General features: G+C 40.9%; 1 protein-coding gene across 2 annotated transcripts in view; it reads right to left on the bottom strand.

Annotated features, from left to right (window-relative positions):
* Positions 1–14,561, bottom strand: part of NUBPL (NUBP iron-sulfur cluster assembly factor, mitochondrial) — a 150,416-nt gene that overhangs the window by 46,384 nt on the left and 89,471 nt on the right. Inside the window, exon 7 of one of the 2 annotated variants that reach the window (XM_077819011.1) lies at positions 9,059–9,152. The exons of the other annotated variant lie outside the window; for it this stretch is intronic. Within the exon in view, the coding sequence (XP_077675137.1) occupies positions 9,059–9,152 (94 nt within the window). The remainder of the gene's footprint in view (positions 1–9,058; positions 9,153–14,561) is intronic. 2 annotated transcript variants of the gene reach the window in all.

Here is a 14,561-nt window from a genome sequence, read left to right as displayed (position 1 = left end):
TTTTCAGTATGCTGATGGCACCCAGGTGTAGATCTCTATCTCATCCAACTCTGACTGCAGTTCCACACCTCAGCCCATATCCAGTTGCGATTGGGTCATGCAGGAGAGGGAGTTGTCTGAAGCTCAACCCACACCAAATTGAGGTGAAGGAGGTGGGTTGGGGAAAGCAGCAAGAGGAGATGGGGCACAACAGGAGTCCCTTTAATTGAGGGGGGGCATTCACCATTAGTTATCAGGGTTTACAATTTAGGGGCAGTTCTAAACCCCAAGCTGCTGCTGGATGATAATATTACAGCAGTAACTCAGTCCACTTTTTAACATCTGTGTCTGGCTAGACAGTTGTGACCTTTCCTTTTGGATACAGATCTTGACAACATTACCCAAGGCCTTGTTACTTCAAAATTAGACTATTGCAATGCCTTCTGCATGGCGCAAAGCCTCAATACATTCAGAGGCTGAAGCTGATGTAGAATAAAGCAGCTTGCTTACTGAGTGGAGACAACATGCTGGGAGCATAGGACAACAGTACTCTGGGATGCATGCTAGTTGTCTACTCATTTCAAAGTAGAGTTTACGGTGTTAACTATGACCTATAAAGCCCTTAACAACCTCAGAACTGCCTGCTTGAGAGACTGCCACTCTCCCTGTTCCATACTGCCACAGCAACAATCCGCAGAGGCTCTCAAGGTGGATCCTTTCTTGTTAAAGGAAAGGAGGCTGCTAGCAGACCATTTACTGTGAGGTCTCCTAGACTCTGGAACTTGCTCCCCCTTGATCCAAAATAGCCCAAATGTGGTGACACTATGGGTACATTAAAAAAAGAAATGTATTTGGCAGGATTTTGGGAGATGGCTGAGAGTATGTTCCTGAAATGATAATGGGGAAGAAAGGAGCTTTTTTTTTTGTAGGAGGCTAATTGGTTGAGTTCCTGTCTGAATGACCATTTTTATACTGTGAGGATTATGTTGTGATATTAATTAAGTGTTAGGGCAACCAGAGCCTTTGTACAAACATCTTTTTTATTATATAAATCAAAATAGTCACTGCCTCGGAGACTCTGCATACTTCTCCCTTTTCTGAGTTATCAGCTCTTGCCTCTTTCTGCCCTGTCACACTCCACCAATCATACAGCCTTGAATGCTCACTTGCCTGATTATCTACAGATTAAATCAAAATCTGAATGTTCTCCTTTGATGGACAATCATTCTTTTTTTTAAAAAAAGCACCACTTCTGGGAAACTTTCAAGCCAAGGGATGAAAATGTGGTAAAGGAGGTCTAATTTCCACAGAAGAGCATACGTTTTATTTGTAAAAGAAGACACGGCACTAAGGTGCAGCTTTAGTTACCTCCAAACACCATCCTATAGTTGATATGTTTTAAAGCATTTATTTTGTCACCCTCTGAGGAAATAACTAGAGAAGAGGATACAGTACCATTAATCATATGGGTGTCTCTCACCTTTTTCTAACTGTCAGACCAACAGTACCCTGAATGCATCCGATGAAGTGAGCTGTAGCTCATGAAAGCTTATGCTCAAATAGATTTGTTAGTCTCTAAGGTGCCACAAGTACTCCTTTTCTTTTTGCGAGTACCCTTGTTGTATCTTCCTGTTCATAATACTTGGTCTACAAATGTAGCCATCACAGCTGATCTAGTACTTATCATATATTTACGCCTCTGTTGGCGAAGCCCAGAGAGTACCTCGGATAGTAAATACAGTATACTGTGCTGCTTTTTCCAATACATAGATACTATTTTCCAGGAATAAAAATGTTCATAGAAGTCTAACTGAATATATAAGCACTTCAACCAGTCCCTGAAATATGTGTTAAATCAATCTGCATGCACCATCAAAGAGATATTCACATTTAAATCTATATTGAAAAAGTTCTGAGCCATTCATGCATTAACCTGTACTATATTTGGATCTACAAATTATATTTATAATGTCTGCTGTGGACAGAAGACTCACACTGAAATACTAAGTGTGTCCAAAAATTAGATAACCCTGGGTGATTATCTGCATTCTTCAACCACCAGCTGCGCTATATCTGACAACAGAAAAAAAAAAATTAGTATATGAATTATATCTTGATGAAAACAAAAAAAAAGTTATATAGTCACACCAAAGAGGATTATAGATCTGTCCACTATTTAAATTGACCTAAACCTATAAGCATTTTCTTTAGTGCAATCATACAAAAACTGCACTGTGGAAAACTGGAATGCATGTATGGGACAGCATATGACATGACACAAATCCATGTGGATGTCTGAATCAACGTGCAAGAATCTCACACAACAAACCTGACTTTTAAAAAAAAAACAAAAAAAAACACCAGCTAACTTCTGCAAAAGTGCCCACAAGAAGCTGCCAAAAAAGGCTGCCTTGCTGACTCGCTTCAGTGAGAAAGACTGGAGGATAGGGTGAAGTGTAATGAACAGATTAAAAGATGTGAAAATGACAGTATTTGATTGGATGCATTCCAAACTGGATTTGCATAAGTATAAGGGAGATCCAGTGGTTACACTAGTGGGTAAGTTCAAAAACACCTTTGAACGTAAATTGTATGGACAAATGTGATTTGCTCCTGTTTGGTGAGTTCTGATAGAGCCACATTTCTACAAAGGGTTTTGGTCATTCCTCTTCCCAATGGACCAATGAACAGAAACCCTACCATTGAGCTTGCCATTTCAGCTGGTTCAAAGGGACACAGAACTTGAAAAACCATACATTCTTCTCCCCTAAGGCATGCAATAACATCCTAGAAACATCAATTGCAATTTTATTTCAAATCGGATTTGAAATTCTCCAGTTTTATGACTTGCTTTTATATGTTAATTACTGGGCAGACTGAGAGGGTTGTTTGCACATCTGTGACTTTTGGTTCACGGGCAGGAGCACGACGACATATGAGGAGGAACTACTCTGGAAGCCACGTACTCTCCCTCTGTTCACTCTGTAAAACTGTGAGGCCAACACCTCTAGTCTGTAACAGACGTGAATTTGAGTAAATTTATCATCTTGCCAATGCATTATATCATGGCTAATAAAACTTTTTACTAATGTATGCTTCCTGCTTCTATTAATTATTATTATTTGTAAGCTAAAGTTGATCCACTCCAAAGTCTACAGAGTAGAGGTTGGAAAGACATTGGTTCTACCTATCCTGTGTCTGTTCTGTTAGAGAAGAGAGACTGTCAGTCTCCAATGCCATCAATCTGTCACATTTCACTAAAACTAATTCCACTTTCATTCAAAATAAAGGGAGAAAAATAGGCAATTTCATGTAGTTTAAAATCAAGCTTGATAATTCAGACAGCCTAGGAGGAAGAAAGGGCCTTATAAATACAAACCTAGATCCTTCTTTCTCTCTAAGAGATCCAATTCCTACTGTCCTTGTGACCTTCACTGCCCAATAGGGAGATAATCTTCCTAAATGGAGGAATAGATTAAATATATCTCTTGGCTATAATTAAATATATATTCATTATGGAAGCTAACCCTAGTTATCTTTAATTTATTCTTCTATATCCAATTGATTCTGGATTTCGGACTTTTTTATACACTATACATTTATATATTGTAGGCCAGTTTCACATACAATATATGAAGGATTCACCTTATCCCCTCCACTTCATTAGTTTATGCCAAATGGCTACCAATTTGATACTGAACACAAAAATTTCCAGCTTCCCAAGTCACAGAGATGTGTTAGGAAATCAGCAGGCTACTCAAAGCATGTGCGTTCAATATAGATGGCGAGGCACCCATCTCTGCACACTCCATAAGCTGAAAGTGAAATGGGAAAACAACAAACAGGTCAGAAGGAAAACAAACATGAAGGGAATGTAATCAATCATTTCCACTCTAAACTGACTGAGGGAACTGCAATAAAATTCCTTATTGGAAGGCAGATCATTGGCGGAAGAAAGGAGTTCTTGCCAAACAAGAAAATACATCAGTTTTATCTAGCCACACCTTGTTCAATAGTTTTGTTGAAGAATTACAGATAGTATAAGGAAAATAATAGAAGGTTAAAAAATCATGCTATATAACTTGTATCTTGACTGGAATGTGAATCAGAGTGATAAAACCCATAGTGGTTTCCTACCCACCACCCCTTTAAATAAACAGCTGTAGACACACACACCTGCCACCATTTGCTCCCTCCAATCAAAAGAATGAGGATGATTTTTTCGCTAATATCACATATGAGTCAGAGTTAAAAAATATATTTCATTGTTTTGTTTCTTACCTGTCATTTGGGTATTGCTCCTACTACCTCCTCTTTGACTGAGGGAATTATCTGTATATGATGTTAGGTTTAAAAAAAAAATCTGGAAGCATTTTTTGAAGTGTCAGTTCCTACCCTACAACCAAAATGTTGTAACCCATCACCATCTCATTTCTCATCTAAGCAACCCTAAAAACAACCAACCTTTGCCAGTACAGTTTTTTTTCCTGATTGTGGGAACATGTGCACATGACTGGCATAGATTTCATGTAGTGAAACCCTCCACTCCAAGTTTCTTTGAAGAAAGAATGAAAGTTTCCATACACTGCCTGTTCTAAGAAAGCCACAGTCAGACAGAATGGAGAAAATGTAATGCAAACACTACATCTGACATGTGCACACCTGCAAATCAAGGCAAATATAAACTTCATGCACACCACATTTGAGACTATACATCTAAATACAAAAAACTAAGCTGTGTAGTAACCTTGAGAGAAAGGATTTATACCACTAGCACTACCATAATCCATGTTACCCTCAAGAGAAACACAAAGTACATGAAAATTGAAGTAACCGATGATGGGGAAACAACAGATTCTTTCTGTAAAAAATGAAAGAGAACACCCAACTAAGAATAAGATGGCAACACAGAAGAGAGCAGCAGAATATTGTATGCAACTCTGCTAGAATTCATTTAGACCCATGTGACACTGGGTATGTCTACACTGCAAAGAAAAACCTGTGGCATTGAGTCTCAGAGCCCAGGTCAACTGATTTGGGCTCACTGGGCTGGTGCAGCAGCACTAAACAAACAAAAGCAGAGAAGACTGAGCAGGAACATCTACACTGTTGTTTTTAGCTCCACAGCCCAAGCCCTGCAATTCCAAATCTCCCAGGGCAGCCAGGAGCTGCAGGCGGGCCCCCACTGCCTGCAGTGGCCAGGAGCTGCAGAGTTGGCAGGAAGACCCTGCAGCTGCTGGCCACTGGGGCTGAATTCATGGAGGTTTGGGGAAGTCATGGATTCCGAGATTGCCATGACCTCCCTGAAAAAATCATAGTCTTAAATCATAATACTTATAAGGAGTCCTTCTAGCCAGACTGCAAACTATACAAAACATACAACAGCGAGGAAATTCTGGAGAACAGGATGAAGCTCTATAAATCACCATAATCATCTACCTAAGGAAGACCCAAGGAACTATAAATCTAATCAATCCTTGTCTGCTGTGTTCATTTTCAGCAGAAGCACAATGAACTTATTATTACACTGTATTTCAATCAGGCTAGAATCAACCTCAAACTAACACTCTCTACATAAATGACTACTGGGAATGACAAATGAGACCTGCTGCTGTGTACTGCTAAACCTAACTAGAGAAAATTAGGAATGAAAAAATAAACTTAAATTAATACTGTGGTCAACATCCTCTCATCCCTCAACCCCACTATGTTAAAATAAAGCCCCACCATTTTAGTGTTTAAGTTTAAATGCCATTCTTAACTCAGCCCAGAATTTAGGGTCACCTGAAGTTATGAAAGCTCAGATTGATAAGAAGATATCTTATCAACAGCAACCACCAGTTTTAAAGATGACAGAAAGAGAGAGAAACAAATGAATGTGCCAACTTTTCTGTTTCTTTAGAAAGTTTTAAGAGGGCCTGAATATAATTTTTTTTTAAATTGTGCTCTTTTTTTTTTGCCTTTTTTTTTTTTTAACAACAGGTTAGAAAAGAAGATTTTGCACACTCTGCTTCTCTTGGAAAACCTCTATGACATACAGAGAACAAGTAGGTTTATAAGAATCACAAAAACACTGGAAATGAAATCTGATTAACAGTGGATAAATAATTTTCATTCTGTTTAAACAGTGGTTCTAATTCTCCAACTTTTTACACTAGCGTAACTCTTTATATTGGCATAAAATGGCTGCAACCAACAGAAGAATCAAGCACATTTTTGTTTACACCTGTTTAATTCAAAGAACCGGCAAATACAGTTAGAAAAAAACCTCCAGTGTTAAGAGTTAATACCCTCACTTTGTCAATTAATAATGTATAGAGCTTCCAATGTATATGGATGGGATTGTATACATAATAAATGGAACCAAAATAACTAAACAGATTGTAATTCACACCTTTAGTTATTTCAGTTCAAGTTTGTGTGTGGACATACTTGTTTCAGAATATAAAAGTGCTCGATTTCAAAATTTATTAAAAACTTTATTAAAAAAAATCAAAGTTTTTTCTAAATAAGGAAGTTCTTTTCACTATGTTATAAAACACTTATCCCAGAATCAGAATAAGCCATCTGGTGGTTTATACCAAAATAACTATTCTTGAATAATTTAGGAATAGCTATTTCGGTAAATTTCTAATTGTAGACAAACCCTAACTTATGCTCTTAAGCAGCTTTCAGGTCTTACAAGCACTACTGTCAAAGGCAAACCTGTGTCTGTCCGATCATTGTTAGCAAGACAAAGCAATAAAGCTTTATATAGCAATTGTTTGTTTGTGACTTATCTAAAGTTCTTTTTTCTTTCATATAACTCATTTATTCTCATATTCTCCTTCAAACACCCTTTCAGATAAAGATAAAGCATACAGAGCATGCTCAGCATACAATATCCTGATTGCACACCACATTCAGTGGTGATATAAGGTACTAAAAAAGTGTGGTATCCGCAGATGTTTCTTAAGTACATGCTGGGATTTCTGCACAAGCCTTCAGTTAGCAAATGTAAGGCAGCTCCTTCAAAAACCTAATATAGTTTTAAAAATAAAAGGAAACAGGTTTGACGTTCCATATAGGGTGAGGAATTCCCACCTCAAGATGCATAAACAAACATTTTTCAAATGATTTCTTTTAAAAGGAATTGCTGACAGGAAACAAGCAGTGAAGGAACACACACAAATTAGGTAAGTAGTTTACAAATGTTTGTTTGAAAGAACAGCCATGTAATAAACAGCTTTTAGAAGTATACCATACAATTTTATATTCTATTAGCAACTTGTTAAGAGCCTTAGGCACAAGTGAAATAACCATCGAAAACGTTTACTATTACTTCAATTTGCTACTGCTTAAAAAGAAAAGTAGGAAGGAAGGAATGCCAAAGGAAATGGATGTATGTATGCCATGTGAGCTTGTCTGTTTGTAACTTTGGTGTCAGAGTGGAACCTGTACAAGGCAATACCATATCATTTTCCCGAGATATCAACATATTTACCTGATAGCAGCAAAAGTATTAGAGCAACTTATCTAATTAAGCTAACAATTGCCATTGACATTGAGTTATTGTATCTTCCTGGAAACATAATTTAAGACTCCACTCTCTCTTTCTTCTGTCAAATACTAACAGTGGTATGTAATCTATCACTGAAATCAGACTCTGTACCAGATGACTGGAGGATAGCTAATGTAATGTTGCTTTTTAAAAAAGGCCCCAGAGGCAATCCTGGCAATTACAGGCCAGACAACCTAACTTCAGTACCAGGCAAATTGGTTGAAACTATACTAAAGAACAGAATTGTCAGAACTAGATGAACATGATTTGTTGGAGAAGAGTCAACATGACGTTTCTAAAGGGAACTCAAACCTCACCAATCTATCAGAATTCTTTGAGGGAGTCAACAAGCATGTGGACATGGATAATCAAGTTGATATATTATACTTGGACTTTCAGAAAGCCCCTTCACATAACAGAAGAACCAGGGGTTACCCAATGACGTTAATAGGCAGCAGGTTTAAGACAAACAAAAGGAAGTACTTCTTCACACAATGCACAGTCAACCTACAGAATTCATTGCCGGTGGATGTTTGAAGGCCAAAAGTATAAGAGGGTTCAAAAATGAATTCGATAAGTTCATGGAGAATAGGTCCATCAATGGCTATTAGCCAAGATGATCAGGGATGCCACGCCATGCCCTGGGTCTCCCTAAAATGCTGACTGCCAGAAGCTGGGACTGGATGATGGCAGATGGATCACTCAATAAATTGCCCTGTTCCGTTCATTCCCTCTGAAGCATCTGGCACCGGCCACTGTCTGAAGACAGGATACTGGACTAGATGAACTATTGGTCTGACTCAGCATGGCCACTCTTATGTTTTAAATTTCTGTCATTCATTCTGTTCACTGCTGACGGTGGTCTCCGTCAAAGCATATTAGACGGACAAGCCTACAACAACTCATTCAAGACCTGATCCTGTGACGAATGCCTTTGCCTTTTGATAGGCAGCATCTTTAATTCCCACGGTGATCAACGGGATTTGTGGACACTGAGTTATGACACAGAGTTGAGCCACATGAGTTCAAATCTCTATCTAAAATTCAAATTCAGAACACCAGGGAAAGGAGGATCCATTAGCGTGTTAAAGCACGATGTAGTTTGCCTGATTAAGCTTTGTGCATTAAGAAGATTGCTTGACTTGTAACTTTAAAAAAAAAAAAAAAAAAAAACTTATCAAGACAAACTTTTTAAAACTATATTAGTATTCGTATGCCACAATGAAAAGTGACAGGGAATATATTTTCTAATATTAACTCTACCTCCATCAATTTATAATGCAATTGCTTTTTCCTAGAATATTGATTTGTTCAACTTTTCTATATTTCCCAGTCTAACTTAAAAAAAAAACAAAAAAACGGTCACTGCTGACATTTTAAAGATTGTTTATACTTTTCATCAGCATTCAGAGAATAGTTTCATAATATGTTTCTACACATTTCCAGTATCTTCAACTGCATTTTCTAAAAGATTTTTCTATTGCTATGAAGAAATAAATATATTGAAATCTTTGAAAAAGAGTCACAGTAAAAGTGTACCTGTAACTGGAACATTCTGTGAGACTGATAACTGTACGTCTCCTGTTCCAGGTGGCATATCAATTACTAAGTAGTCCAGTTGACCCCAGTCTACCTAAAAAAAGATTGCAAATGCATTTAAAAAAAAAGAGTTGCAGTCTTTAGGAAACACAGCCTGAAATTCAACTTGGTACAATGTATAATAAATGCATCAATGGCACACCTCAGGAGACTGATATTATGAATCCCTTCTCGTCTTGCTTTTAGCAAGCAATCAAGACAGATTTTCTAAACAATTTGCAAATTTGTTGGCTACCTGAAGCTATGCCTACGAGCATAACTTTGACATTCTTATGAAGGATGATCTTCTTTGACATTTTCCCCACAAAATGTAATCACAATCTCATTATTTTAAGTTGTTTATGTCAGAAATGCGGAATCATGTAACAGAGGTCATAAGAAAGTATTATATAAATCTCAAGTCAAATTACTACTTCTTGTAATAGTATTCCTTAGTAATTCTTTTCATTAATTTTTAAAACAATTTTGCTCACTGTTTATAACTTCTTAGATGCTTGAAACTGTTTAAATTGCCTTAATTTTTTTTCTAGTTTGTTATTGCAGTGTTACTCATGCATGAAGAGCTATCAAGACTGGCTTTATATTCGGGAAAAAATAGCAGTGAAGTATTGGTTAAACAAAATCAAAGGAGATAATTATATAGATTTAGCATGTTCATAAGACACACAAAGAATATATAGGTTAGATTTGGTGTCTAACAACCAGCAAAGCTTCCTGTTAAAAATACTGGGCCCAAATCTGGGGTGCTGCGATTATTTTGTATGATGTAAAACTAACATAGTTTGCTTAAACATTTCCTGAGGAGATTTCCATGCATCATGAGGCTCCCAGGCAATGCCAAGATGGTATTAAGTGGAACTAGTGAGATCTAACAACCACTGGGTCTTTCCTCTCTCTAGCATCGAGGGAGGCTTTTGAGAGTACAACTGGATGGGGGGGGGGGCAGAAGGCCGTGTTTCTGATGATAAACACATTGGTCATGGGGTGACCTTTTGGTATATGTCTGACTTACACCTACCTGTGTAAGATAGAGCCTTCGGTTGCTCTAATTTAGGAGAACACCTAGCAAGTCATGGGATTTGGCTAGACTGTTTATTTTACATACTGAATCATAATCAGCAGCATGATACAAGGTGAAAATGCCTGTCAAATTACCATTGTCCCCCATTTCTTGTTGTTTATCAGCAGTGCATGCATTACTCTGTTTTCAATATGACCTTGTATAGCTAATCATCTGGTGAGGACAATATACTTATCCCAGCAACTGAGTTAGTTGCTGCAGGCAGATCAGGACTGGAGCTATGATCTGTGGTCCTGAGCCAGCTTAGCGCTTTCACTAAGATTTTTTCTCTCCTTGGTAGGAGGTGCTGCAGCAGCAGAATTTTTTATGTCCAGTGTAACCCACATTCCCTTTGGCTATAGGGGGATGCCCCATTAATGGGGGCAGAAGGGATAGAAACTAAGAGGTCAGTAAGAGGCCAACATAAATTTTTGTTTTGTTCTTACATTAAAAGTTTGTGAAAAACTCTTTGTAATTTGTGATAACTGGTTTTGGAAAAGTGGAATCCTGGTACATGGTATCCTGATCTTCAAATCCCCAAAAACTGCTCAAATTAAACAGATGGATTATAATTAAGTATGGATGAGGTGCAAATTAACAAAACTGAGGCTCACCTCACTTAGTGCTGCTTTAACTTACCCCCCTTCTGCTGCCCTACCAGTTTTCAGTATGCATCATCAGATCAAGTTACAGCAAAGAAAAAAGTTACTTACCTCTACTGTAACTGTTGTTCTTCAAGATGTGATGTAGATGTGTATTCCACATAAGTGTGTGCACTCCCAGCACACCAAAGCCAAAGAATTTTGCCTAAAGGGCCCATAGGGGCAGTGCTTTTGCCCTGCAGCCCTAGCCCCTCCTCTGGCTGTTTAAGGGCTGCACCACCCTGAACCTTCTCAGTTCCTTCGCATTGAACGTTGAGAGCACAGACTCTGATGCAGAGGGGACAGAGGTTGGGTTGTGCAACATGTTTGCATCACATCTCCAAAAACAATTACAATACAAGTAAGTAGCTGTTTTTTCTTCTTCAAATAGATGCAGCTGTGTATTCTACGCAGGTCACTCACAAGCACGGGTGGCATGTTTGTAGAAATATTGGTGGTTCCCAGAACCCACCCCTGCCCAAACTCCGCCCCCACCTGCGCAAGGCTCTGGGAGGGGGAGGAGGTCTGGGGTCCAGGCCCTAGGCTGGGGCAGGGGACTGGGGTGCAGGCCCTGGGAGGGAGTCTGAGGATGGGAGGGGGTGCAGCTGCAGATGAGGGGTCTGAGGTATGGGAGGGGCTCAGGGCAAGAGTAGGGGTGTGGGGGGTGAGGGCTCTGTCTGGAGCTGAGGGATTTAGGGGGTTAGAGAGGCTCAGGGCTAGGGCAGAGGGTTGGGGTGTGAGGGCTCTGGCTGGGGCTGGAGATGAAGGGTATGTGGTATTGGGGGGTTAGAGAGGCTCAGTGCTGAAGCAGAGGGATGAAGTGCAGGGGGATGAGGGCTCTGGCTGGGGCTGGGGATAAGGTGTTTGGAGTGTTAGAGGGGCTCAGGGCTAGGGTAGAGGATTGAGGGTGTAGTGGGGGGGTGAAAGCTCTGGCTGGGGGTGTGGGCTCTCGGGTGGGGTAAGGCTGGGGATGAGTTTGGGGTGCAGGCAGGCTGCTCCGGGACAGGGGCCAGAGAGGAAGACTCCCCCCACCCCTTTCCCTGCCAGCAGCAACGAGCTCTGGGGGAAGAGCCCCCCTTTTCCGCCCCCCCCAGCAGCACACTCACCCCCACCACTGTCACTGCATGTGGTCCTAGGGCTCCTCTCAGGTGCAGGAATCTCCCTCGCCTCCCCTGTGGTGGGTGGCGGGGTGCTGCGTGCACCTCCTCCCCTGCTGTTGCCCCTGACTGTAGCCTCACTGGGGGTGAGGGATGGGGCAGGAGCAGTGACCGTGGGCAGTGGGTAGGCCATGTGCTGGTGGAGGGTCCCGCCGGAAAAGGGAAGGGTCTGAGGTGGAAGGGCAGGCTCAGTCAGTCTGCCCTGGCAGTGGAGTGGGGGGGGGCACTAGGACCCTGCGGCAGCAGTTGTTGCAGGGAAGCAGCATAGAGCTGCAGGGCAGAGGCAGAGACGCTCTGCTGGGGGGGGGGGGGAGGGACGGAAGAGCCCTGGGAGCAGCAAGAGGGAGCTGGGGAACACTCAGGGGAGGCATGGGGGGGGGGGGGCGGCAAGTGGGGTCAGGGGGAGACACCCGGCACCAAATATTGGTGGAGCTGGGCCCCTGGGCTCTGAATATTCCTGGTGCAAAGGCACCACGTGGAGAGATAACTCGCTGCCCCTGCTCACAAGTAGTACTCACAGGAGGTGTGGCTCGCATTCTATTTAAACAAGGTTCCAGAGTAGCAGCCGTGTTAGTCTGTATTCGCAAAAAGAAAAGGAGTACTTGTGGCATCTTAGAGACTAACCAATTTGTTAGTCTCTAAGGTGCCACAAGTACTCCTTTTCTTTCATTTAAACAAGGTCTGCTGGATTACCTTCCCAAAATATCTGATCTGGATGCAGTGCCATGGCATAGTGGTTTGTAAACATATGTATAGAGGACAAAACAGCAGCCCCGCAAATGTCCACTATAGGAATGTTACTTAGAAATGCCATCAGCATTGCCTCGGCCCTTGTGAAATGAACTTGTATCATTTGGGAGGCACAGTCTGAGCTACTTTGTATGCTGTTATGATACAGGAAGTTATCTACCTAGAGATAGTCTGTGGTGAGACTGCTTGCATATAAAACAAACAGATGAGACTAAGAACAGAAAGGTTTAGTCCTATCCAGGTAAAAAGCTAAACATTGCCTGACATCCAATGTGTCAGGACACTATTCATCTGGGGTTGAATACAGCTTAGGGAAGAACACTGGTAGAAATATTACCTGTTTCAAGTGAAACTGAGAAACCACTTTAGATAAATACTTAGGGTGCAGCCACAGGGTTACTTTGTCTTCGGAAAATTGCACATAAGGAGGATCTGCCATCAAAGCTTGCAACTAACACGCTCTCCTTGCAGATGTTATCACCAAAAGAGAGGCAGGAAAGGGAGTATCAAGGTTCCTCCCCCACTCTGAACTCTAGGGTACAGATGTGGGGACCTGCATGAAAACCTCCTAAGCTTACTTTTACCAGCTTAGGTTAAAACTTCCCCAAGATACAAATTAATTTTATCCTTTGTCCTTGGAATATCCACTGCCACCACCAAACTCTAACTGGGTTTACTGGGAAACAGTTTGGACACGTCTTTCCCCCCAAAAACCTCCCAACCCTTGCACCCCATTTCCTGGGAAAGGTTTGGTAAAAATCCTCACCAATTTGCATAGGTGACCACAGACCCAAACTCTTGGATCTGAGAACAATGAAAAAGCATTCAGTTTTCTTACAAGAAGACTTTTAATAGAAATAGAAGTAAATAGAGGTAAAGGAATCACCTCTGTAAAATCAGGATGGTAGATACCTTACAGGGTAATTAGATTCAAAACATAGGGAATCCCTCTAGGCAAAACCTTAAGTTACAAGAAAGACACACAGACAGAAATAGTCATTCTATTCAGCACAGTTCTTTTCTCAGCCATTTAAAGAAATCATAATCTAACGCATACCTAGCTAGATTACTTACTAAAAGTTCTAAGACTCCATTCCTGTTCTATCCCCGACAAAAGCAGCGTACCGACAGACACAGACCCTTTGTTTCTCTCCCTCCTCCCAGCTTTTGAAAGTATCCTGTCTCCTCATTGGTCATTCTGGTCAGGTGCCAGCGAGGTTACCTTTAGCTTCTTAACCCTTTACAGGTGAGAGGATTTTTCCAATGGCCAGGGGGGATTTTAAAGGGGTTTACCCTTCCCTTTATATATATGACAGGGAGAAAGAAGAAGTTGCCAGAGGCTTGAATGGAGGTCCCATAACGGCTGCTAAGACAACATTAAGGTCCCACAAAGGAACTGGTTCTTTAACCTGCGGGTGACTCCTTTCAAGAACCTCACAACCATGGAGCTCAAAAACACCTATTTCCCATGGATGGGTGAATGAAAGGTCAAGAATCGCTGCCTGGTGCATTCTCAATGAACTAAGTGCACAACCAGACAACTGAAGGTGCAGCAGGTATTCCAAGATGTCCTGGATACAAGCCATCTTCTGTAGAACTCCCTGGACTAACAACCACATAGAGAACTGCTTCCACTTGGCCAAACAGGCCACTGTGGTGGAAGGTTTTCTACTGTTAAGTAAGATTTGCCAGACTGCCTTCAAACACCATTGCTCCTCCTTATCTAACCTTGCTGGAGATGCAAGGAGTTGAACTCTGGATGAAAAATCAGACTGTGATGCTGAACAAGGAGGTCAGGGCAAAGACGAAGAGATATGGGAGGCTGAAACAACAAC

The sequence above is a fragment of the Eretmochelys imbricata genome, chromosome 6 (assembly GCF_965152235.1).
Source record: "Eretmochelys imbricata isolate rEreImb1 chromosome 6, rEreImb1.hap1, whole genome shotgun sequence".
In the NCBI taxonomy this organism is placed as follows: domain Eukaryota; kingdom Metazoa; phylum Chordata; order Testudines; family Cheloniidae; genus Eretmochelys; species Eretmochelys imbricata.
The sequence above is the reverse complement of the archived record's forward strand: the minus strand, read 5'-3'. Positions and strand labels throughout refer to the sequence as shown.